Below are 26783 nucleotides of genomic sequence, written 5' to 3' on the forward strand. Positions count from 1 at the left end.
ATATTGTCATGTCTCAAAAATCAGCCTATGTTACTGCTAAAATTTTTTTGAATTGGTTCAAAAACCACTTCTTGCCTCGTAAAGGTGAAGAGGAGAAGACATTACTAATTCTTGATGGGCATGCATCTCATTGTTCCTGTGTTGAACTTCTAGAAACAGCTGAGGCAAATAATGTCGTTTTGTTGTGCCTACCACCGCATACCACTCATTATTCGCAACCTCTCGACAGAGCTTTTTTTAAGTCTTTGAAGTCATTCTACTATCAAGCTTGTAGAGAATGGATGCACAGTCACCCGGGAAGGAAATTAGAGCGTCTTCAATTTGGGGAAGTTCTAATGAAAAGCTGGGGAAAGTCAGCGACCGCTGGAAATGGCAATGTCCGGCTTCAGAGCCACTGGCATATTTCCATTTAACCCCGATTCCATACCGGATTATGCATACACAGTTTCTGATCGAATAATAAACAGCGAAACCACAGGACGCCAGGAAACACTCACACAAGTAACAAACAGTCAACATTCCATTTCTCAAGAAAATAAGGCGGAAGAAACACAAGAAGTTAGATGCCCAATCAATATGATGGTTGATGCAGTGCCATCCAGTAGCCGTGCTGACACATCAGAAGCTCCTCGATGTACAACTCCAGTGGAAGGAACAACTCTTCCAGATTTGACACCTGGGAAACTTCTTGATCAGATTAATCCCACACCCAAACTAGTTGTTTCTGCAAAAAAACGAGCAAAGAAGGTTGCTACCCTTTTAACCTCTCCTGAACATATTGCAACTGTGAGAGAGCGATCCACAAAAAAAAAAAAAAACTCAACGACCCCACAAAAAAGAAAATTCGAGGAAAGACGAATGTTTAAAAGAGAAAACGCTCACCTTCACCTAGCTCTGATGATGAGGAGGACATAGAAATTCAGTATGAAGAGGAAAGCGATACCCTTTCCGAAGTGGATGATGCGGGATGCGGAGAAAGCTACAACAACACCCGAAAAAAGGAAGATTGGTTGCAGTGCATAATATGCCAAAAGTGGTTTCATGAAAATTGCTCTCATTATATAAAAATTGTGGTCAATCTGCGTTTTAAAAGAAGCAAAATACTTGCTAATGACTATCTTGTTTATTAATGTGTTAATTTCAGATGTTTTCCATTTTATCTTCTTTTTTAGACGGTGGCCGTCTCTCCCTCACTGCATTGGCCAACTGTCCCCATCAAACAGGGAGAGATGGCCACATGTAGCTTTTTTCTATACTAATAATAATAAAAAAAATAATCGTAAGACATATCCTTCACCAAAAATTAACAGGCGCCTACCATTGAAAACGATGGCCATCTCACCCGACTTTACCCTAGAGCGAAACACGTGTAGCATTTAACAAATGTTGTGAGACCGTGACTTTGTGTTTTTGTCTGTTGTCATAAATATTTGTTTGGTCTCTTGGAAAAAATGGATGAAGTCTTCTTGTTGTTGATTGGCTAAAGGTAGTATAAGGGACCGTTAGCTTATATAATCTTCTCTTAAAAAGTTTTTTTTTAAAATTATGTTATTCAGGAGACCCAGCGGAAATGAACTCCAAAAGAAAATCATCAATTATTTGGAACTTTTTTTAGACCTAAAGAAAATGATATGGCAAAATGTAATTTTTGTAATCAATTAATTTCACACAAAACTTCCATTACAAATTTGAGACAGCACGTTCTGCGAAAACATCCATCAGTAAATCTTGGTAACACAACCGCAGAACAAACTAAAAGCCCAATTGAGCTTAGTGAGCCGATGGAGCAACAGCAAGCAGAGCTTGCACCAGCACCAAGTTCATCTTCTTTGTCATCGGCGTCGACTTCTCAATCATCGGATTTATCGACCATTAGCACTGCAACCCAACCCAACCCAACCCAACGCTACAACCATCACAGGTATGCAAGAAAGTACAAATTATTTAGGAACAATCCCAAAGCCAAAAAGGTATTGCCAGCATCAGCTTGCCATTCTAAAAAAAGTAGGAGTTCATCAGAAAAAAAATTTAGATAACAAACTCTTGGAAATGATAGTGATAGATGTCCAACCATTTTCTATTGTACTGGTTTTCGAAGATTCTGTGACTCTCTAAACCCTTCATATACCTAGGCGAAAAACTTTGTCAAGATTTTGTTGCCTACAAAATATTTATGGTTGTTAATATTATGAGGTTTTCAATAATGCAAAGCAAATGGTTGCCAAGTCGGCCATTTCAGTTACCTTAACAACAGATTTATGGACCTCGCGAAATAGCGATAGCTTTATGGGCGTTACTGCTCATTTTATAAATGAGACTTTCGAAATTAAGTCCATACTTTTGGATGTATGTCTCTTTGAAGGATCCCATACTAGCATTAATATAGCGTCGGAGCTATAAGTCGCCTAGTTCAAGAATGGGAATTACAGGATAATGTTTTATTAGCTGTAACTGATAATGCTAATAATGTAAAAAAAGCTGTAGAAGATTTAAAGTGGAGGCATTTTGGCTGTTTGGCACACACAATTAATTTAATTGCCCAGGACGGTTTAAAATCTATAAAACATTTAATTGAAAAAGTTAAGCTTATAGTGGCATTTTTTAAACGCAGCAACTTAGCCAAAGAAAAACTAGATTTTCAAAAACAAAATGAAAAGACTCAAAAAATTAATTCAATCTGTGCCAACGCGTTGGAATTCTATTTTTTACATGCTTTCTAGATTCTTGGAGCTGAAAGATGAAATAAGGGCAACATTGGCCGTATTAGGGCAAGAACATATTCAAAATTGAACAAATAATGAATTTGATTTAATTGACGGATTAATTAAGATTCTTGCACCTTTAGATTCTGCCACTAAAACTATGAGTGGAGAAAAGTATGTTACCCTTTCATCCGTTATTGTTATCAGTAATGGTTTATCAAAAATATATTCTCGTTTAAGTGAAAATCAATATTCTGATGTCTTGTGTGCTATTATAAAAGATATTAACGACAGCATTAAGCATGGATTTAGAAACCAAGAGCAGAGCAATACTTTATTGGTTTTCCACATTTCTTGACCCTAGATATAAAAATATTGGATTTCTTAATGAAAGTTCTAGTGAAAGAGCACGTAACTTAGTTACTAATTTATTAAGCAATCAAATTGAAGAATCTAAAGGAGATTCTACAAAGTAAACCGATACATACGTACAACCGATAAATGATAAAGACTGTAGATGAGCAAAAATCGGAACTATCAATATGGGGCGATTTTGATAAGCAGGTTTCCCTAGTAAAACCTTCTTATCAAAATAGTCGGGCAAAATCCATTATTGAAATTCAGAGATATTTTGAAGAACCTTATCTTAATAGAAAACTTGACCCATTGAAATGGTGGAAGGAAAATGGGCATAATTTTCCAAATTTGGTAAAGCTAGTTCGACAAAAATTTGGATGAGTCCCCACATCGGTTCCATGTGAACGCCTGTCTTCAAAAACAGAAAGGAGGAGTAGATTGTCATCTCAAAAAGTGAGGGAAATAATGTTTTAATGCTTGGCGTTTTATTTTAACGGAGCCAGTATGCCTGAGCCGTTGATTGACCCTTTCAAAAAGTGTGTGAGCTGGGATTCGCCTTTCGGGAAACCGCTCTTCATATAGTCGAGAAGCAGCTCTACCATTCGATGTAATGGTAGAGCTGCGTAACTTCCCCATAACTTAAAAGCATATCGGCGTATTCAGCAAAAGTATAATCTTCCATTACTTAACCGTAATAAAAAGGGAATTAATATCATGTAAAAAATACTGACAGTGGCAATGAATTAGCATTATTATTATTATTAAAATAATTAATTCAGGTGCTGTATCTTAGTTTGGTTTTAGTCAATTTCCACAAAAACGGTGATATTTACCGACTTTTACTAAGAGCACCTTTTTTATGTAAAAAGCATAGGAACATCATAATTTAATGCCCAAACGGGCAGAAATTAAAGTCTTAAAGAAATGGGCCTAAATTTACCAAATATCCCCCCGATTCTGAAGCCCCTGGTAAATATTTTTTTTATTTAGCAGGTTCAAAAGAATAAACGGACTAACAATAGTTTACCTCCCAAAATTGGTTGCGGTAGCTAAAGTAGTTCCGGAGCTATTAAAAAAAAACTAGTTTTTAGCTCTAGCTCCCTGAGGAAGCTTTTCCGGACCCATGTTTATACGAACTTTTGTTTTTCTTTTGACGTTTTCTATCTGCCCTAGAAGTTTGCAACATGATCAACGGAACACCCTGTATATATATTTTTTTAAAATATATGATTTTTTAAATACTTTTTTATTATATTAGTACGTTGTCTTTTTCTGCTTTTGTAGAATGTAATCTTTATTTTTGTATATTAATCAAGGTATTATAATATAATATATTTAAACAAGAAACACGTTTTTTTATACCGGTCAGTCAAAATAAGCAGTAAGCACTGTGCAATTATTTTTTAATTAAAAAAAAAACACGTACAAAATAAATTTTTGAAGTAATTAAACTGTTTGAAGTATATATTTTATATTCTATGTAATAGCTTTGCCCTCATTTCTCATTGCATCGCATATCTCATATAAATTTTTTCTTACACCAAAATAAGGGGTAAAATATTTCATAGTTCGAAGTAGCTTCTTTCGGCGTCTGTGCTCTGTGGGTAAGATAAACCCGACAGCCGGCCGACGCTGACAAGTTCACCTTCACACTAGTTCAGTGTTCACACTGCTTCAGTCGACTCAATAGTCGACTGCTTTCGGCTTCACACGGCCTCTGTCGCGGTTGCCAATGCCAACTTTTGTGACGTGATTTCACGTTTAGTACAAAACTGCCTTTTCGAGAAGCAGCTTTTTTAATTATTAAAAAGCAGGGTGAAGCTGCTACTGTTAAGAAGCAGCTACAAAGTAGCAGCTTACGAAAAAGCAACCTATCTCTACGGTCGTGTCAGTGTCGTTCTGGCTAGCATAAGAGAAGGTTTGAGGTGCGTTTTTGCAAATTTTCCGAATTTAGTGTGCTAATTACTGATTTTTTTTTAAAGTTCACAATATGGCGTTAAAAAAGTAAGTATAATTTTTATAGTTTTGAAAGAAAGAAAGAAAATGTGCTATATTACGTAAAAAAAAACTTGTGTACAAGCATCCTACAAGCTAAAAAAACAAAACAAAAATACAATTTCAAAAATTGACAAAACAATGAACAAAATTAAACACAAGAAGACAAAACTTTTTCAACATACTTGAATTAAAGATAACTAAATAAAACAATCAATTACTAAATAAAGGTAAACTTGTTGACAAAACTAGAGAAGAAAAAAAAAACTTTCCAGTATGTCCAAGGTTAAAATCTATCATTAAAAAAGTCATCCAGGTTATAATATGCCTTAGCCAATAAAAGCGTCTTTAATTCTCTTTTAAATTTCTTAACATCCGATATATGTCTAACACATAGAGGAACATGATTGTAAATTTTTTTACTTATGTAAATTAATGAGTTTTTGGTAAGGGAAGACGTAGGAATAGGTAGGGGAACATCATTTACACGACGAGTCAAATGGCCAGTGTCTAGAAGAATCTCTTAACTTAGCAGAACACAGGTATCTAACTGCTTTTTTTTGAATAACAAAGACAATGTTAAGTAGCCCCTTATTGGTTAAACCCCAAAAAGGCAAGCCATACCGAATATGAGATTCAATAAGTGAAAAGTACACTGAACGTGCAACCACCCCTCCGAGCTTTTGTTTTGCCATTCTTACTGCAAAACATCCAGAAGATAATTTCCCAGCTAAATGTAAAATATGATCTTCAAACCGAAGGCGACCATCAATGGTAATTCCTAGGAACTTGCAGCACTCTTTATTCTGCAAGAGGGAATTTTCGTCAAACATCAGACCCTGAACATCGCACTTAAACCCCATAATAGACGTCTTTCTTACATTAAACACGAGCCTGTTGGAAGCACACCACCCTTATAAAATCTTAAGGTCTTCAAGGATACAAGTCTTAATATAATCAGAATTTTTATGGCTCCATAGTATGGTGGTATCATCAGCAAACTGAACCACCTTGCCCTGCAGTTTCAATGAACTTAATTCATCCACATAAAGTAAAAATAACAGTGGTCCCAACACTGAACCCTGGGGAACGCCGCATTTTAGGGATCTAGAAGCAGACAAACGCCCAGACACTGTAACCTTCTGAGTACGATTTGATAGATAGGACTCAAGCTACGCCCCTAAAACCATATTTATCGAGCTTAGATAACAGTATTCTATGATCCACACAGTCAAATGCTTTGGATAGATCACAAAACACTGCCGCCGATGACTCTCTAGAATTCAAGGACACATGGACGCTCTCTAAAAAGCTAAAAACAGCATCATGAGTCCCTTTACCGGCTTGAAATCCAAACTGATTTGCAGACAAAATTCCATTATGATGTAAAAAGGACAAAATTCTGCTTTTTGCAAGTTTTCCAACTATCTTAGAGAGGGTAGACAAAATAGAAATGGGACGGAAATTACAAGGCTGATCCAAATCTCCACCCTTATGAAGAGGGATAACTACTGCCTCTTTTACAGATGAAGGAAAAATGCCAATATGTAAACAATTGTTTATGGCAGAAACTAAAGCATTTAAGACTGAATCAGGCAAAAAAAGTAACAACCTCGAAGATATCCCATCAGCTCCAGATGATTTATGGTTTTTTAGGCGTTTGATTTCATTTTTTACTTCGGTAAGATCGACAGGATGAAAGAAAAATGAATGCTCAACCGACACTTGTTGAAGATAGTGTAAGGGATCAATGTTACTATGAATACCCTTGAGCAAGATATTAGGTAAATTAAATATAAAAATAAATTTCTCCTGCTGAAAATTCTTCCCATATAATGAGATGAAGATGATACAGTATTATATGGCATTTTAGCAAAAATAGCTTCATGCTCGGAAATACCAGATGGGAGTACTGTGCATAAAACGTCATCAAAATTTGTACAGAAATAGTCAATTGTAGTTGCAGATGAAGAAGTTATTCGTGTGGGAGAAAGAACGTGCATTTTCAAGCCGTAAGAATTTAAAATAATTAAAAAGAGTACGTGGCAAGGTTTCATCAGTGTAGTTGATATTAAAGTCACCAGCCAATATAACCTTAGAGTGTAGGGACAACTGGTATAAAAGAGAATCAAGTTTGTCCAGAAACATAGCGATATCTCCTGTAGGTGGCCTATAAACACAAAGAATAAATAAATTAAACATTCTCTAACAGAAGATTATCATACTTATCAATATTACAAAAAATCGTTTCAATTGTTTGCCTAGCCAATATCATGGTTCCTCCATGTATAGATTGTTGACGACAAAAATTTGATATAGGAACATAATCAGATATTAAAAAACATTGACTAGGCCTCAACCAGTGCTCAGTCAGAAGTACAATATCAGGAAAATTACATGTGTCCAGCAAAAGATGAAGCTCATCCATCTTGTTTCTTAGGGATGGTATATTAAGAATAAAGATACTTAAGCTTTTCGAAGAGCTAATTTCAATCTTACTAGTAGAATATGAACATGAATGAGATTCAACCTTCGTGGACATGTCTATAAAAAAGACGAATTCAATTCACGATCAGTAATCAGTTCAGACTCATTAATTTGATAATTCAAAGACAATTTATTCGATGAAATATTAATTTTAAAATATTTGAAAATATGTGTATGTAATAATGATGCCAAGTCTGAACCAAAGTTACTGGCGTGATTAGACTCTAAAATCCCATACAGATTAATATTATTTGCATGAAAAGTACGATAAAGAGCCTTATTACTATTATAGATAACATTATGGTTTAAATAAGTATAAGGGCTTGTCATCACTAAAGTGTTTGTATCAACATGATTTTGAATTAAATTTTTTAAAACATCAGATGAAGAACAAATTCCATTTAACATTACTAATAAAAAATCTTCTTTCGTAAAGTCCTTAACTAAATTTGATGCCGTCCTAATCACTTCACTTCTTGAACTGCCCGGCTTCAGGAAACACTGAACCTTGTAGTAAGCTTCAAACTTTAAACGTAAATGTTTTAGGAACACTCTGCTACAATTTCCACCAATAAAGAGAAGCCGAGGTCGACTATCGTCAGGTGTATTTGGCCTAGTTGGTAGCTGTGTTGGAGAATTAATAACAACAGATTTAGATATCTGTAACTGTTCCTTCAATGCACAAATGTCGGAATAACAGGTATCTTTTTCAACTTCCAACACCTTTACGGAGTCCAACATCTTCTTATTTAAGTTAGTTAAGTCGTTTACGTCTTTTTGTAGCAAGTTTATTTCAGTCTTATAGGTTGAAGACTCATTTTCTTGTTTTTATCGTTACAATTTAAATTTTTATTTAGGATATTTAGCTCGCTAATTTGTGAATTGAACTTAAGACTTGCCCTTTCACTCACTTTCAGTAATGCTACCAATTCACTTTGTTTAATTTTTAAGTTTTCCAATTCAAATTTAAGTTCTTCATTCCGTTTATGCAGATTTTTCAGGGATGAGGAGAACTTCTTTTCGGCCTCCGACACTTCATCTTCAAAGACCATGCTGTTTCTTCTCATTCTCTCTATATGTCTACCCTTTTCTTTCAATTCCGTCAACTAATCATAAATCTTTTGCTCATTCATTTTTCCTTCCTGATCTCTTTCATTAAAATCATCTTAACATCTTTGTGAGCATAAAATCCTGTAGCCTCCCAGTTTTATGGCATCAGAATTTCTTTCCAGACAACTTGGGTGGAACATTGAAATACAAGAGATGCAGCAATAATTTGAAAAATCCCTTTTTTGACAACATTTGAAACTGCGGTTCATTTTAAATTATAAGGAATTATTATTAAATTGATATAAATATTAATGGTAAAAACAGGAACTGCAAGTAAACAGTAACTTGAACTTAAACCCAACGCAGGAAACAAACGTACAACAAAACACACAATTGCACGTCCTACGGTTAATGTTCAATTATTTCAAGTTAAGGTCAATGGTAGCCAGATAATTTTAAATTTATTTATAATATTTTTTTGATAATTAAATTGTTCTACTGGAAAGAATTTATTGTAAGTGATGTAATTCAAGATATTTTATATGCCCAATACGAATATTATAGAAAGTTACTAAATGATTTGATCATTTTAGGTTGTTCCTATACAGGGTGTTTCAGAACAATGGGATCAAACTTCTAGGGGTTGTTCAGTGCAACAGTCGAATCCATTTGAGTATAGGAACCCATGTCCGAAAATGTGTCACTACGCCACTACGGCCCTAAGACGCGTTTAAATTTAGAAAAAATATTAATTACCTAAATAGGATCTGATGCATTTATTTTTACCTTTTGTATATGATACCATAACAACAATTGTTTAAAATCAACGCTTATCAATGTCAATTCTCAATGTCATGTTTAAAAATTTTATAGCTTACAATTGCTCACTTCACACTCACTGATTTTTCTTAATTTGTTTACGCGATGGAATGGTCAAAAGAACTTATAACTCATTTAATTGAGTTATTTCGTGAGCATCGAGTATTCCTACCTTCATGGATTTCAAAAACAAAAAAAAAAAAAAGACGACACATGGACTGAACTAGATACAGAATTAAAAACAAATTCGAATGAAATTGAAAAAAGAATGCTTATGCCTATTGGGCAGTACAGGGTGTCCCATTTTGGGTACTTTTGCGGGATATCTCCGTTATTTTTAGAGATAGACAGTTGCGGTTTTCGCAACACATAGAATCTAATGGTATAGATATATATATTTTTTGATTAATAGTTTTTGAGTTATTTAAAGTTCATAAAATTGGCCTTTTTTACCTTTTCAAAAATATATAACAGTATGGACTTATTTTTAAAATATGCAAATAACTAAGAATTTTCTAAATTAAATGCATAATTTAATAGTAGGCCATGAATAACAATAATAGACAAATAAAAAGTTACAAATTAATAACGACGAATGGGGAATTGCATCATTCTTTTTTTTTTTTTGTAATAAAGGAACATAAAAACAAAAATATAAATTTAATACACACATAACACAATAAAAAAACAACTATATAATAAAACAACAATGTAACAAAACAACATTTTTACAAGAGATGTTCAAAATGACCACCATCTTCTCTGATACAAAATTGGCACATTTTTGTAACCTTTTGAATAGCATTCAAAATAATAATTTGTCTTCTTCTCAGATTTTGAAATGCTAAATGAATTGCGTCTTGAAGTTCTATGAGACTATTGCATTGTCTTTTATACACTTGATCTTGTATATACCCCCATAAATTTATTTATTTATTTTATTAACGGAATCCACTAATTTTACAAAATGAAAATAATACAAAAGGTACTAATATTAATTCAACTTAAGCTTGATAATAGTAAGACATAAATCAATGTTACCAATTAATTTAAAGAAACATGTTAATTTAATAAAAAACAATTTATTTGTCATTTTTTCATTTCTTGTTATAAATAGCCATCCATTAGATTATGATGCCTCCCATTAGATTATGAATTTGATCATTTAAATTTAGAAAATTGTAATTTTTTTGCGTATTTTTGAAAATGAATCCGTGCTGTTATATATTTTTAAAAAGGTAAAAAAAGGCCAATATTATGACCTATAAATATACAGGGTGTTCCATTAAAAAAAAACATGAGTTTGGGTTATAACTCAGAAACTATTGATCAAAAAAATATATATCTACACCATTGAATTCTACGGAAAAAAAATCTATAAGAATAAATTTTTACTTTTACAAAAACTTTAAAGATAACGGAGACACGACGGGGGTCCCAAAATGCAAAAATTTCAAAAATGCCCTGTATCTTAAAAAAATAAAAGGGCTATGAAAATTTAGTTAACAGCATCTTTAGTTTTACAAAAAAGTAGCACAGTGTCGCGAAAACCGCAACTCTCTATCTCTAAAAATTCAAATTCAAACTCAAAATCATATTTAAGTATTTAAGTAAGGTGAAGCAGGCGGGGGTTCTGGATATGCAGGAAAGGTAAATTAATTAATATGTTGTGGTATTCTAAATAAATTTATAAATCTAGTGTTATGCTCATGAAGAATATTTGTAAAATTGTTATCTAAATATAATGGCTCCCTAGTTTTTATAACTTTATACACGAAGGAATACATGCGATATTTTCTACGATTTTTCATATTTAGAATTAAGTTATTGTTTAAATAAGGAAAAATGTGACTTCTAAATGGAATTTTGTAAGAAAAACGCATACAACAGTTCTGAAGTTTTTGTATTGAGTAAGCGGAGTCTTCAGTCACAATCATAATAATCAAATAAGGATAAAACAAGTTTTTGACCTCTCGTACTACTGGTAGCTGCTCATTACGAATTTTTGCATTTAAAGTTGTTGCTGCATTAAGGGCGTTCTTTTCGCCACCCAGAAAAATTACACATGATTTATAGACGAATTTAATTTCAAATTATGGTCGCAGGAAAAGTTATCTATATTTTCTAAATCCTTATTAAATTGTTCTTCTATTATGGGTAGAGATTCACGTGAAAATGAAGTATACAGCTGGGAATCGTCAGCATATTGTTGTAACATTGAGTACTTTATGCAGGATTTCATATCTGCAACAAACAATGAAAAAAGCAACGGCCCCAAAATAGAACGCTGGGGAACACCGGTAGATACAGGATAATAACTTATTTTTCAGTTGTAGAAGCCTTGTTTATTACTACGCAATTCGCTCTATTATTAAGATATGACTTCAATCGCGTTATTCGAAAAACCAAAATAATAAAGCTTTGCTAATAACATTTCGTGGTTTAAAGTATCGAAAGCTCTACCAAAATCCAATAATCCAAGACATGTTATTTCCTTTTTTTCCTCATTTATCTTACAGTTATTAAGAAGGTGTACTAGACTCGTGGTAGTGCTAAAGTTCTTTCTAAAACCCGATTCGCAGTCCGGGATAATATTATAAAAATCAACAAAGCTGCATATTTGTTGGTGCACAAACCTTTCTAAAATTTTGGATACCAGAGGCAGTATGCTAATGGGTCTAAGGTCTTTAAACCCGAAACCTTTGCTAGAGGTTTCAAAATAGCTTTTTTCCAAATTGTAGGATAAAAATTTTGTAATAAGCAGCTATTTAAAATATTTAATAATGGTTTTGTAAGATATGGTAGGCACATTTCTAGGAGTCTTCACCTATTGCGTTACAGTGTATTGTTTTAATGATTTTAATTAATGTTGGCTCATCCAATTGTGTAAAATTTAGGTAAGACATTTAATTCATTTAAAGTTGTATCAGCTGTAGTATTTAAACCTGAAAAATACTTCCTAAGAGCAGTTGCATTTAAAAACTTGTCTGGTAAGCCAGAATTCCTCTTACAGCCAAGGTTTAATTTCCTTGCAGCATTCCAAAATTCTCTTTCATGCTTTTGTGACATTGTGTTGAAATAGGTGATTTTTTGCCTCGCAACAGCATGCTTAGTGAAATTCCTTAATTGCCTATAGTACTGGAGGTGTGCTTCAGTTTTTTGTTTTGAATATCTACGATGAGCCTTATCTCTTTCTTTCATAAGAAATTTAATATTATTTGTAATCCACGGCGTAAACGGTTTTTCTTTTACCTTTTTGGATAATAGCGGAGAATAATATATTCCTATTAAATATGTCAATCTTTTTATCTATATCTTGTGTATAATATATATTATCCCATGGTAGCTGTTCTGCGTCTAAGTTAAACTGATGGCGATTTATATTATTATAATTTCTATACTGGATGTATTTAACAGTATCACGTCCCTTGGCAAAATCCAAAACAGTATATACCATATATATGGTCTGAAATGTCTGGCGAAATACTTACTGAACCTGATTTTTTTATGATTGATGATTGGTTTGTTATATATAATAACATCAATGAGGCTAAAACTGTTTGCAGCAAAATTTATTCGAGTAGGTTCTGTAATAACCTGTTTTAGGTTAAAAATTTCTAAGAGTCTTTCAAGTTTTTTTTCGGTGAATGTTGTTTTAAAAAGTCAAGGTTAAGATCTCCAACAAAGATAACCTGATCGTAAAATGGCAAGGATAAGCTACATATTTCCTCTAACCAATCAATAAAATGATCCGCATTAGATGAAGGCGAACGATATACAGTTGAAAACAGAATTGATCTTTTATTTATATTAAGTTTAATGCTAGCATATTCAAAATCAGCCGAAATTACATTAAAATATATATTTTCATTTTTATATTTGTTTTTAATGTATATTCCTACGCCTCCACCCCTTCCTACTCGATCCCTCCTAATAAGTTTGTATCCAGAAATTTCGAAGCTACTGCTATCATGCTCGGGAGTTAACCACGTTTCTGACAGACCCAAAATATCAAAGTCATAATCAGACACGTAATTTGAAAATTCGTCAAATCCGGTGTTCATCGATCGAATATTAGAATGCGCAACTGTAAAATTCATACCTATCCTCTTATAGTCTTGATTAATCAAATTATCTTGCTGATTAACCGCTCGTATTGCTCTATTAACCGCCATCACCCCATAAAAAATATCCTGACCCACGCACATCCACCCACCCCATTCGCCATGACACTAAAACTAACAAATATTTAATACAATCTATCAACCATACATTCTCAAAACATAAATTTAATCGAGACAAAACGCATATCACAACAGCAGCTCTCACTATGCTTTGACTAAACATTATTGCATAGGTGCACTTTGGCCTATTTAAATAATACTGAAATACATCAAAAAGAAAATTAATAAATGAAATGATCACATTGAATCTTATGTCGTAACTTAGAACCAGAAGTTATTTTTTAACTAAACTAAATTATAATTGTAATTTAAGATGAAAATAATTATAATTAATCAGTGTTATATAAATATACACACTAAACTTATACACATAACTGTGATCAGAAAAACTGGATATGAAAGGCAGAGTTCATAAGCTTTAATTATTATAATTTTAATAGAGTGAGAGAAAAAAAGATATAAAATATAGGCCTTGTCCTTCACATCTGTATAGACCCAATTACTCAAACACCGAGTGTTGATTGTTGAGTGTTGACATTGAGAATCTTAATTCTACAAACTAAATAACTAATAACCCAAAAAATAAATGATACACAGAGAAATTTGCGTAAGTTTTCTGAAAAGCATTTTAAACGGAAAATAATATAATATGGAGTTTCCTGATATGAACAACATAAAAAATGCAAAATACATGAACTGAAAAAAAAATTAAAACAAAACCCAAAAAAAGAAAATCACAATAAACTGAAAAAAAAACACCATATTCAAGTTGTTAATTTTCTTTGATCAATTCAACACATTTAGATTTTGAACCCAAGTTAAAAATAAAAACACTTACATTAGTAATTACTCGGGTCCTGATTGTTGTCGTTCTTCCCCGTAAGTTCACCCAGTTTGTCTTCAGAATTATAATATATAAAAAATAACGGAGATATACCGCGAAAGTACCCAAAATAGGACGCCCTGTACATATGTTTATGAAATAAATAAATTTAATTTTTTCACTAAAAAATTGACCGTGCATAAAAATGTTTTTACTTTTTTTTCCGCGGTAATCGCGTCAGAGAAAAAAAAGTCAAGAAACCAAAATTGCCCTAAATTGAATGGGGATTATAAAAATAATTTTCGTTTTACGAAAAATCAGTGGCGTACGTAATATTAAAAAAAAATGTTTAGTCTACTTTCTTGTACGGACGCCATTGGTTAAACTTTTAAAAAATCTCCTACACATCAAAAAATAGCTGTTGATAATCAGGGAGTGTGTGCTAAATTTCATGAACATACCTAGAAAGTTATGGTGAAGAAACGATTTTGTTCTTAAGATTTTAACACCCTGTGGCTCAGAACATAAATTTATTTAAACTTTGTTTTCGATTAACACCCTTAAGGATCAGCATCTTATTTTGTAACACCTTGTATACTTTTGTTTGATCGGCCTTTTTGGTTGTAATTTTGAGTAGTATTTATTAAAGAGGGACTCAATCCGTAACAATTTCTGAATTTGGAAGTTCTATGGTCCCAATTTCTGTTTTTGGGATGGACTTATTGCATAATCACAATGACTGAGATTTAGGTGGTCCTTCCCTGTAAAAAGATTTTTATTCTCGATATGTTCAGGATTTTTTATACATCGCCTATTATGTTACAGATTTTTCACTTTTATAGGACTTAATAGAAATTTAGTGATCCATTTATTTTTGCCATGTTTTGTTGTTTCACCATATGAGTATTTTCAGCAACTTGTCTATTTATTGTACTGATAAAATTTGAAGATACGTTTTGTAGACATATTCTAACCTTATGATAATTTACATAAGTTTTACAATCTTTGATCATTGTTCACAGTCATTCTTAACAAAAAGCAATCGGATAGCGATGAGTTATTTTACAAACAAACATGTAAAAACAGTATGGTTTTGATCTTTAACGTAAATATGATCAATGCATGTTTTACTGAAGAGTCTGGTAAAGTATTCAAATTAGGTTTTCTTACTCAATAAATAGGATTTTCGTTCTTTTCAATTTCAATCAAAAATTAAGTTGGGTAGGATATTGAAAAAAGAAATCAATTCTCTTTAAGTTCATTTTTTTTTTAAACAAGTTAATTTTTTTCTTTTTTTTTTCAATAATTGATATTTACAGAAAGAAATATTGACGTAATAGCCAACAAAATATGCAACTAATTATGAATTCGTCGCAACAATATGGATTTTACTAGCCCTTTTTTAAGTCAAAACTTTGTGCAAAAGCTTCCTTAATACGCCCTGTATGTATTTATACGAGAGTTTAAAATCTTAAAATTATTTTTTATATAAATCCGGCAACGTTTTACAGATTTTTATTACAGCCGTTCAAATTGTACTAAATTAAGTACATTTGACTGGTTTAAGGTGTAGTAGATGTATGTATTACTTGGCCGCTCAACAGAAAATAAATTACAATAGCCGCGGTTCTTGCTGAAATATATGGTCCCAACTCGCAGGATAAAATAATACAGATTTCTCTCGTAGAAATGTTTATTTTTTATCTTATCATAAGTACATGTATAGAACATTCTGGAGAACCTTGCAGGTCATCACAAATGTTTGTACGTACAAATTACTTACTAAAATATCACAGATAATATCAATAAATATCACAATAAGTTACAATCATCACGTAGAAGTATTCTAATCACAAGCAATAATAATATATAAATGTATAAACTTTATGTCAATGTTAGCGTAAAAGTTGACATAATAATTAAAATAATAATAAAAATAACAAATATAAGGTTTGATACAAAACACCCAACTGAATTCGCTAACCCAATGACCCAAAAACTTCATAATACACAACCAAAGGGGCGCGACAAGGACACAAAATCAAGACAGGCCCTTCCGGTAACCAGTACAATACTTCCTGGTATCTTGTGCCCGACACTTAATCTCTAATAATAATACTGCCTTGCTAACGAGAAAGGTCCTATCTGCAAATTCACTTTTTTAGCTCATGATACATGAACAACGCAAACACATAAACAAAATAAAATTGTCTTAGTGCTTTATTAATTATACCTAAAAGTTCTATCCGAACCAAATTGTTCGATCTCATATATACAATGAAAGAGAAAGTCTGTTCTACTTTTATTTAAGCTACCGTAAAACGGGGTTACCTTGCACTGAGCAGGGAAACTTTGCACCGAACATGTAAAACTATATTTTCTGTAATCCTCCTCATAATTTTGTTCAGATATTTCTACTACCTCTAGAACACATAGGAAACATCCCAATACGTCACCAATACGCGCGAATATCCTCCTGGTCGTCAGTTGTTTATCAGCAACCGTCCGAATATTAACCTAGAAATTTTCTGGCTTTGCAAAATCAAAGTACACGTCTAAAGGCTTATACTATAACCGATTGCGATTTGTAGTTGTTAACATAACGGGTTTAAACAAGGATAGCAATAAAAAAAAAACATTGTTTACATGTGCACTTATATCACGTGGAATTGGGTATACTTTGCACCGCTCAAGTGGTGCAAAGTATCCCCTACTTGTCACGTCCAAACTAGTTTCATTCGCAAGAGTAAAAGTTAAATAGGTAAATGGTTTTCAGAAAATGCCCAGACGTTATAAAAGGAAACTGGGATCTCGCAGATATGCAGACTACTCAGAAGAAGATTTGAAGGCATGTTTGTCAGCAATACAAGATGGCATGCGCACAAGAGTTCCCGCTGAATCCTTTAACATTCCAAGAAGAGCGATTTTTTACAAATTAAAAGGAACACACGCTAGAAAACCTGGATACCCATCAATATTCTCTTATGAAGAGGAAAGATGTTTCGTACAATGCATTCATATAGCCTTAGTGATTCTGGTTTTCCTGTTACTGGAATAGAATTGCGACAAATAATCAAGAGCTATTTAAATCGCAAAGGAAAAAAAAATAACTCGTTTTAGGGATAATACTCCAGGTATCGATTGGGTCAAATCATTTTTAACTCGTCATAAGGACCTTACTGCAAGGATAGCCTCAAACATAAAAAGGAGTAGAGCATCACTCAATGCAAATCAAATGACTGAATACATAGAAAATCTAAAACAAACATTAACTGGTGTAGAGCCGCATGCTATGTTTAATTATGACGAGACAAACTTAACCGATGACCCCGGTCATAAAAAGATATTAACTAAACGTCGTGTTAAGTATCCCGAACGAGTTTGTAATTCCTCAAAGAGTAGCATTTCTCTTATGATTTGTGGAAATGCAGCTGGTGAGCTTCTACCTCCTTATGTGATGTACAAATCGAAGCATTTGTGGGACACCTGGACTGAGAATGGTCCCCCTGGTACGCGTTATGCAAATACTGCATCTGGTTGGTTCGAATCACAGACATTTGCAAATTGGTTCAGCACTCTCCTATTACCCAGGCTTAAAAAAATTCAGGGAAAGAAGGTCGTTTTAGGAGACAATTTGTCTTCTCATATTAATGATGAAGTCCTCGATTTATGTCGAAGACACGACATTGATTTTGTATGTTTGCCTCCAAACAGCACCCACGTTACACAATCGCTAGATGTCGCATTATTTGCCCCCATGAAAAGAGCCTGGAGAGACATTTTATCTCAATATAAGGAAATTCATGTAGGGGGTAGATCAAATGTACTTGAGAAACAGCTTTTTCCAATGCTTTTACGATCATTAATGGAAAAAATTCAAAAGAATAGCGCTGAGATATTAAAGTCGGGATTTAGGAAATGCGGTATCGTCCCTTGCGATGTAACACCGCTCTTGGAGCGGTTAACAACAACTAAGCAATCTAATATGACAACTGCTAGCGAAACAAATAAATCAAGTTCGTCGGATATCGAAAACCTTTCATTAATCCATTAACGCCTAGCGTTACCGTATGATCACAATTATTTACGCTTTCTGTAAAGGATGCTGCGGCTCTATTTTTAGGCCGGTTGGAGAGATGGCGCTGTCAGTCTCTTAAAAATAGTTCAACTTGTTGATTAGTTCATAACAGGTCTAGACGACGTTCGTACCAGACACGTGTGCGTGTAATTTATTTAGGTGTTTTTGCTATTGCGTAAAAGTGCTATGGAGCCAAACTTTGTGTATTGTTCGAGTTTTTTTATGAAACCGTTTCTAACTTGGTTAGCCAGTGAGAAGACATATCAAATATTGTACTAATTATTTTTTTATCGAAATCCGAGTTATGCCATATTAGCTACAGATGTATATATCAGCCTTTTACCGTATGGTAACGCTAGGCGGTTACACTACCGAATTTTTTGTAAATTGTTTTTTTTTGTTATAGGAGGGGTTTCTCACTTCAAGATGCCCTAGAGATTGCCTATAGTGATAATATAGACGAAATATTTATTGAACCACCCGACCGGACGTTCTGACAGACGTAGACTCCGAGGATGAAGATGGTAGTGGATTTATTGACAATTTATCTGGCAGACAACTTAGAGGTCAAGCCGAAGTAAAACTCCTGGACAACACCAGAGTTGGTGGGTGCAGTTCTGATGATTTGTCGCGAAGTCTTGGATCACTTCGTGCTTCACCAAAACATAGATCTCCTTCGCCATCACAAAACAAAGCACCTTCGATAACACAAATTACTGTTGATGTAGAGGACTTTGACTGGGTCCAAGGAGATTTGCAACCAAATCAACATGTGACTTCAAGCCATATCAACATTTAAGTCCCGTGGAATTATTAGAATTGTTTATCCATGATGACATCATACATATGATGATCGAGGAAACGTCCAGGTATGCCTTATTCAAAAACCGTCCGGACCCTAAAGTATCTGTAGGAGAAATGAAATGCTATATTGGCATTCTTATTATTAGTGGGTATATTGATTTACCAGGAAAAAGGTTTTACTGGGACTCAAATAATGACATGAGAAATGAACTGGTTTACATGTCTATGCGCAGGGACCGGTTTTTGCAAATTTCGCGTTTTATTCACTTCACTGATAATTGTAAACCAGAGCTGTCTGATAAAGTGTGGAAAATGCGTCCACTAATGGACAAGATCAAGGAAAACTTTTTAGCTTATTTTCAGCCTGAAGAGCATCTATGTTACGACGAATCTATGATTCGATACTTCGGAAAACACAGCTGCAAGCAGTTTATTCGAGGTAAGCCAGCCAGTTCGTTTCGGCTATAAAATGTGGTGTATGAATACGGCTTCCGGTTACCTCATCAACTTTGAAATGTATCAGGGAAATAACCCCCGCCGCTCCCCTGAGTATGAATTATTATTCGGTAAAGCATCAGCGCCCATAGTGCAAATGCTAAAAGAAGTAGAAAGAGTAAAAGGTTTCAAACCATATAAACTCTATTTTGATAATTTATTTACAGGCGTAAAGCTTCTTAAATATTTACGAGATAAAGGGTATCAAGGTACTGGAACTGTGCGTGAAACTAGATTACCTAAGGGATGCTCTCTTACAGAAAAAAAGGCCTTTGAAAAAAAACCGAGAGGTACTACCGAATCTATCCTTGATAAGGGAAATGGGATTTCATATGTTCGCTGGGCTGATAATGGAGTTGTCACTCTGGCGTCAACATGCTTTGGAGTACAACCAATTGGATCTGTGCGCCGATATTCAAGTGCCGAAAAAAAAGTAGTTCAAGTGCCTCGGCCGTTTGTGATTGGAACTTATCACAAAAAAAATTGGAACTTATCAAGAAAAAGTGGTGGTGGAGTATATTTACGTGGCTAATGGATGTGTGTGTGCAGAATGCTTGGCAACTCCACAAGAAATCTGGAGGAACTCTTCCGCAATTAGAGTTTAGAAGGGAAATAGCGAAATTTTATTTGAACTCTTTTGGAGTTCCACCAATAGGTCCTGGTAAAGTTTCCACATCTTCAAGCTCAGTTTCCTTGAACAGGGTATCGGATGATATTCGGTATGATAAAAGGGATCATTTGGTTATTCGAGTTCCCCAAAACAAACGGCGACGTTGTGCTGGAGAGGGCTGTTCCGCAGTGGGAAGAACAATGTGCAAAAAATGCGACGTGGGTGTTTGTATTGACTGTTTTTCTTTATTTCATACAAAGTAGCTTTTCAATGAAAGTAGATTTTAGTCTAAAATAACAGTTTTTGTTTTTTACTTTAAAATAAATGACACTGAACAATTCTTTGTATTTTTTCACAAATTGTTATAACTAGGTAGTTAAAACGCCTAGTGTTACCAATAAAACTAAAAAATTGCTGTCAATCCTTGTATTCTATCCTAAAAACCTAAAAAATAATCATTTGATATTTCTCTGCCAAAACCAGGCGTTAATGGGTTAAGTATTTAGAAGATAAAAGACAGGAAGCCACACAGTTTAAGCCACGTAGGAAGAAGAAAATAACGGTTTCAGCAGGATACAGAATTGCCCATTCTGAAATTAGTTCAACAGATCTAACTGGAGCATTTACATCCACACCTCTTTAAGCTGTTGAACCAGAAATCGTAGATAATTCAGAGGAGGACATTGTTTTGGACGACCACTTTCCACTAGGCAGGGATTCATCAGATGATGAAATAAATGAGATGGAAGAAGAAAAAGAATTTAATGAAAAACTCGTCTCAGGTTCTCTTGGAACAAATATTGTCGAAAAAGTCAAAAACTCTGGATTAGATGATGTTAAAAAAGTTGTTGGTGAGTACGTTTTATTTTCCTATAAAGATCATGTTTATCCTGGAGTGATAACAGCAATAGAAAACGATGGAGCGATGATCAATGCTATGGCCAGATCGATAAAGTTTTGGAAATGGCCAGAAAGACGTGACGAAATATGGTATTCGTAGGACAACGTAATTGGCGTCATTAGCCCTCCCAAGAAAATGTCCAAACGAGGATTGTACATTGTCCCAGAATGCGACAAATTGTGGTGGGATTAGTTTCAAACGTTGTATTTTTACTATTATAATGTTATAATAAAGATTGTTCATTTAAATTGTAGCAATTTTCTTTACTTTTATGCTTGTTTCATAAATATATGTAGGTAGGTAGTTTAAATTCACAAAACTTGCCCCACGAACAGTTTTTCGCATTTAATTGGTGCAAAGTATGACTTTTTTGGGATATACTTTGCACCACTAATAAAACTAGGTTGTTCTCTTGATTAGGCAATATACGTAACAAATAGCTATAATCAGAGTTATATTACAACCTGCTCAATTGATATTTATAATAAACAGTTCAGATCTTCTTTCGAGTGACGTTACATCCTAACTAATAAAATAAAACTAAAAAAAATGGTGCAAAGTAACCCCGTTTTACGGTAGCATTTTGTGCTAAGTTAGAACAAATTAAACGTAGCACGTTTGTAACATAACCTCAAATAATTGATAATGAAAGATGTTTCAATATTATTGTGGGTATTTTTTTGCATTTTTAACAACATTTTGCAGATAGGACCGTTTTGATGATGTTAGGACGGCAGCATAATAGTAATAACACAATCATAAGAAAATTATACCTGTTCTGATAGCTGATGGGCGGCTGGGAGGCGTCCTGGGGCGGGAAGTACGGCTCCCTGACGACCGCCGGCGGCCACGGCACCTGACCGCCGCCGGCCTGCACCGGTTGCGGGGGCGGCGCGCCACGCCCACTCGTCCGCCCACGCTCGTAGTCTCTGCCGCCCTCTCGCTCGTCGTAGAACCGCTCCCGGCTGCCGTCGCGTCTCATGCCGCCCGTCCGCGTCTTTTCGCGGTACGAGCCGGCGCGATCGTACTCGCGTTCGGTACGACGTCTGAAACAATTGAAAATGTGAGGTTAGAAAAGCTTATATGATATGAGAAGATGCTATTGGGCGAATCAGCATTCTGTCAAAATAAATTCAATATGGCCGCCACCTGTCAAAATCACAATGGACCAGCCGTCGCGCGACGACATCGATTCCATCGCAGTGCGAGAGAGAGAGAGCATGTAAAGGATGGAGCTAATTTGGGCAAATTTTTATTCCTCCTTATTATTGCTCACCATAGACATTCAGAAAATAGAAGAAATTTGGAAAGTGACATTAGACGATGACCAATAATGATGAAAATGTAATAAAAAATTATTTGTTAAGAAGATAAAGATGTGTTAGATTTAATTTATTCGTAATAATTATTTCAACCAATAATTTATGACAAATTAAAAACTGAAATTCTTCAATTTTCAAATAATTTTTAGTGTTTTTCAGTTGTCCCTCACTATCATTTTTTGCATAAAAACATAAATAAGAATAATCTTGAATTAATTAATAAATTGAAGTTTTGATTTTTTTTATAGGTTTTATAATTTTGTGGTTTCACTGAATGGTTATAATCCTATATATAGTCTAATAATCGTATGCAAGATGTTTTACCCACAAATATTATTACTTATACAGGGTGTCAATTTGAAAACTTCCCACCCCTATTATCTCGAAACGGGTTAGGTTTTTATAAAATCGCTAGGACATTCTGAAATACCTCTTCTGGAATAGCCCTACTTGCCTCTGTAATTCTTCTTTTTAAATCTTCGATATCATCAGGCTGAGTTTTGTAAACAACCGATTTTATGTGCCCCCATAAAAAAAAATCTAACGGCGTTAAGTCTGGTGACCTAGCAGGCCATTCTATCGGTCCCCTTCTACCAATCCATTGGTTAGGGAATCTGTTATTCAACCACTCCCGCACTGGCCGAAAATAATGCGGCGTAGCTCCATCTTGCTGAAAGTGTAGTTCGTTTTCTTGCAAAATGTTACCAACTTGATTTTCCAGTTCAGTTGTTATCAAAGGATCAATTACATCTTCAAGTAGGTGTAAGTAGAGCTCTCCAGTTAAGTTTTCTTCAATAAACAACGGTCCTATAACAGCATTTCCAAGAATACCGGCCCAAACATTAATTTTTTGTGGCCGCTGTGTAGCACCCTCTCTGAAAATGTGGGGATTGTCCTCACTCCAGTATCGACAATTCTGTCTATTGACATGGCCGTTTAGGAAAAAGGTACATTCATCACTGAAGCAAATGTTGCTTACCACAATTGCACGAGTGTTTATTAAGTTGGACATAATTTCGCAAAACTCTATTCTCCTATCAAAATCGTCCTCATGAAGTTCCTGTAAAATTTGCATCTTGTACGGATGATATTTATGTAACTGTAATGCTCGTCGTACAGTTTCATGTGACATTCCAGTTAGACGTGCTACTGTACGGAGAGAATTGGTGGGTTCTGCAACGAATGTTCCCAAAATCTCTACTTGAGCATCTTCGTTTAAAACACGCCGACTTGCCCTTTTTTTGTTTCCAACTGAACCCGTTTCATTAAATTTAGCTACTACGTCCAAAATGTATCTGTGACTTACATTACAATTAGGATTTCTATTATTAAAAACTTCTGCCGTTCTTCTTGCGCATCTTCCTTGCTCGCCATAAATAAAAATCATTTCAATTCTTTGCCTAAGCGTGTATACCATAGTAACTAACAATAACACACAAATTATCGAAATAAATTTTAACTGATTTAAATACCTAGTGACATTGACTGGTAGGAAAGTTCACTAAATACTATTTTAAATTTCGGATCATATCATCGAACTGTATTGAGACGAATTCCATTGCAAACGAAAATAAACAAAAAAGAAAAAAAATTAAATGTTTATCTTTCATGACCAAAAGAATTTGTCGGATTGATAAACACTTTCAGTGAGAAATGCACCGGTTCGCTTTATGGTCAAACACGTTCCAATAGAAATCATAGCTTCAACGTATTTAAAACACTTACAGGAATAATGTTTAATAATAAGTAATTTAACAATGTTCAAATAACCCTAACTTGGCAACGCAGCACTCAAATTTAAAAAATAAGGTGCCAAAATGTAGAGAATAAAAAGTTCTTTCAAATGAGGTATCACTCAACCCCTATTGCCATTTAAGATTTTTGAGAGGGAGGTTCTGGGGGGTAGGGGGTTGAAAGAGGCGAAGTGATTTCTGCATAAAAATTGTTCCCCCTCGATAATAAAATCGATGTGTCCTAGCGATTTTATAAAAACCTAACCCGTTTCGAGATAATAGGGGTGGGAAGTTTTCAAATTGACACCCTGTATTTAAAGGTATATAAATAAAGTATCTTAAAATAAAACACATTATTTAAATAATGAGAGGTTTTTTACAACGACAATGATACAAATTAAGTACTTATTTTATTAGGATATGATGTTCCTTATTTTTTTAAGAAGCATTTTGTCCAATGCTGTTATAGTATAATATAAAGCTTTTTAAAAGTTTTAATTACGGTAATGAAATTTGGCATTTTAAACTTTTGTGATCCATATTGATTGCAAAAAATAATGGCTTTTGTCATATTGTGCCGTATTCTTTTTTAACTTCATTAGAAGTTTTACTTTTTTTTAAGTCTTATTAACTATAAAAATATGTCCATTTAATAAGTCTTGGTCCATACAGTGAGCAGAGAATGTTTTAAATAAATCTGAAATGTTTAATTTTCCTGCAGAAGCTGCAATTAGTTTTATTAAAATGTCAGGGCATGAAAAGTGTGACCATGATTTAATAACACTCTCTGCCACTGTACATACTTTTACCACATCTCTTACTGGTTTTGTAAGTTTTCCTCTGTTTTTTCTGTTTATACTCTATTTCAGAAGTGTATAGAGCAATAAACTGGGGAATTCCGTTCTGTTTGGCTACATTTCGTGGTAGTTCATAGGCGCAGGTACTTATAATAATTATGAATTTAATTTTCACGGATTAAATGCCTTTATTCTGAAAGAGATTAAATACTAAATAAATACTTTTAATCCTTTTGTATAGGTACCTATCTTTTAACGCTTTGTAACATGCAAAAATGGGGTCAGGTAATATATACAGACTATAAATACTTTTAAATCATATTTTAAACGTTAGTAGTCACTGCTACGCTGTAGTGTAATCACAATATTATTATCCCAATATTTAAAAAATGGAGGTATTCAGTCCAACGAAAAGATGTACTAAAAATTCTCCACTATCGCTGAGTGAAAAAGTTATTATTTTAAATGTACACTGTGTCCCAATTTGGTTGTATTTGCAGGTTATCTCTGTTATTTTTAAAGATAGAGATGTGCGGTTTTCGCGAACCTGTGTCACTTTTTTGTAAAACTTTTATTGCCGCAAACAGAATTGAGATACCTTTTTTTGTTTCTGAGATACAGGGTGAAATTGAAAATTTTCACTTTTTAACGACTTGCTCTATCTCACGAACCATATAAGTTATAAAAAAAGTAAAAACTGCTATGGATAGATAATTTTAAATAAAATTCAGTGGCGTAGTCAAAAATTTTATTAAAGGCATTATTTAAGAGATATGACCCAAACTTGCATTTTTTTAAATGGAACACCCTGTATTTTTTCATACCAATAAATTGCGCTATTTTTTCCGATTAAAATGATATATAACACTTGGTATCTTAAGTCATGATAAATGGCCAAAATATGCAAAAAAAAACAAATCATAGCGAAAGAAACATTAGTTGGCCATGAAACAGAAAAAATTGAAGTTGGCTGTTTAAAGATGTCAATCATACCGTGATAGAAGTTTTTATAACCAAATAAAAACCTTTTAATTATATAATATTTAAAAGTCTTAGATACAAAAACTCTTGTTTTAAGCAATTTTATTAAAAAAAATATTGTAACTGAATAAATTTAACAAAGAACCTTAACAAGCTATTTTTTATTTATTAATTCTACAGTCCTATAAAACTATGGATATGGATAACGCAAGCTATCATTCACGGCGAATAGAGAAGACGCCAACTTCAAGTTGGAGAAAGCAAGAAATTATCGATTGGCTGACTGCAAAAGGTATTGCGTTTGAAGCAAATTTGATAAAAAAAGAACTGCTGGCAATAGCAAACTTACACAAAACTCGTTTCATGAAATACGCCGTGGAAGATATAGCCGAAAAATATAATATAACTGTACTGCGCTTACCGCCATATCATTGCGAACTAAATCCTATAGAACTGATATGGGCGCAGGTAAAAGGATTTGTAGCAAGACAAAACATGACTTTTAAAATGAAAGATGTTAAGCTACTGTTTGATCAAGCCATTACGGAAGCGACACCAGAGAATTGGCGAAAAGCAGTCCAGCATGTAATTAAGCAAGAGGACAAAATGTGGGATCTTGACAACCTCATCGATCAGACAGTCGAT

General features: G+C 33.9%; 2 protein-coding genes across 4 annotated transcripts in view; one reads left to right on the forward strand and one right to left on the reverse strand.

The window, feature by feature from the left end:
• Positions 1-26783, forward strand: part of LOC126747000 (putative odorant receptor 85d) — a 77362-nt gene that overhangs the window by 18451 nt on the left and 32128 nt on the right. The gene's annotated exons all lie outside the window — the stretch shown is intronic.
• Positions 1-26783, reverse strand: part of LOC126746998 (E3 ubiquitin-protein ligase RBBP6-like) — a 141474-nt gene that overhangs the window by 14798 nt on the left and 99893 nt on the right. For all 3 annotated transcript variants that reach the window (XM_050455465.1, XM_050455466.1, XM_050455464.1), the window contains one exon: positions 22079-22351. In XM_050455465.1, coding sequence (XP_050311422.1) covers positions 22079-22351 — 273 coding nt within the window. The remainder of the gene's footprint in view (positions 1-22078; positions 22352-26783) is intronic.

This window comes from Anthonomus grandis, chromosome 18 (genome assembly GCF_022605725.1).
Source record: "Anthonomus grandis grandis chromosome 18, icAntGran1.3, whole genome shotgun sequence".
NCBI lineage: Eukaryota > Metazoa > Arthropoda > Insecta > Coleoptera > Curculionidae > Anthonomus > Anthonomus grandis.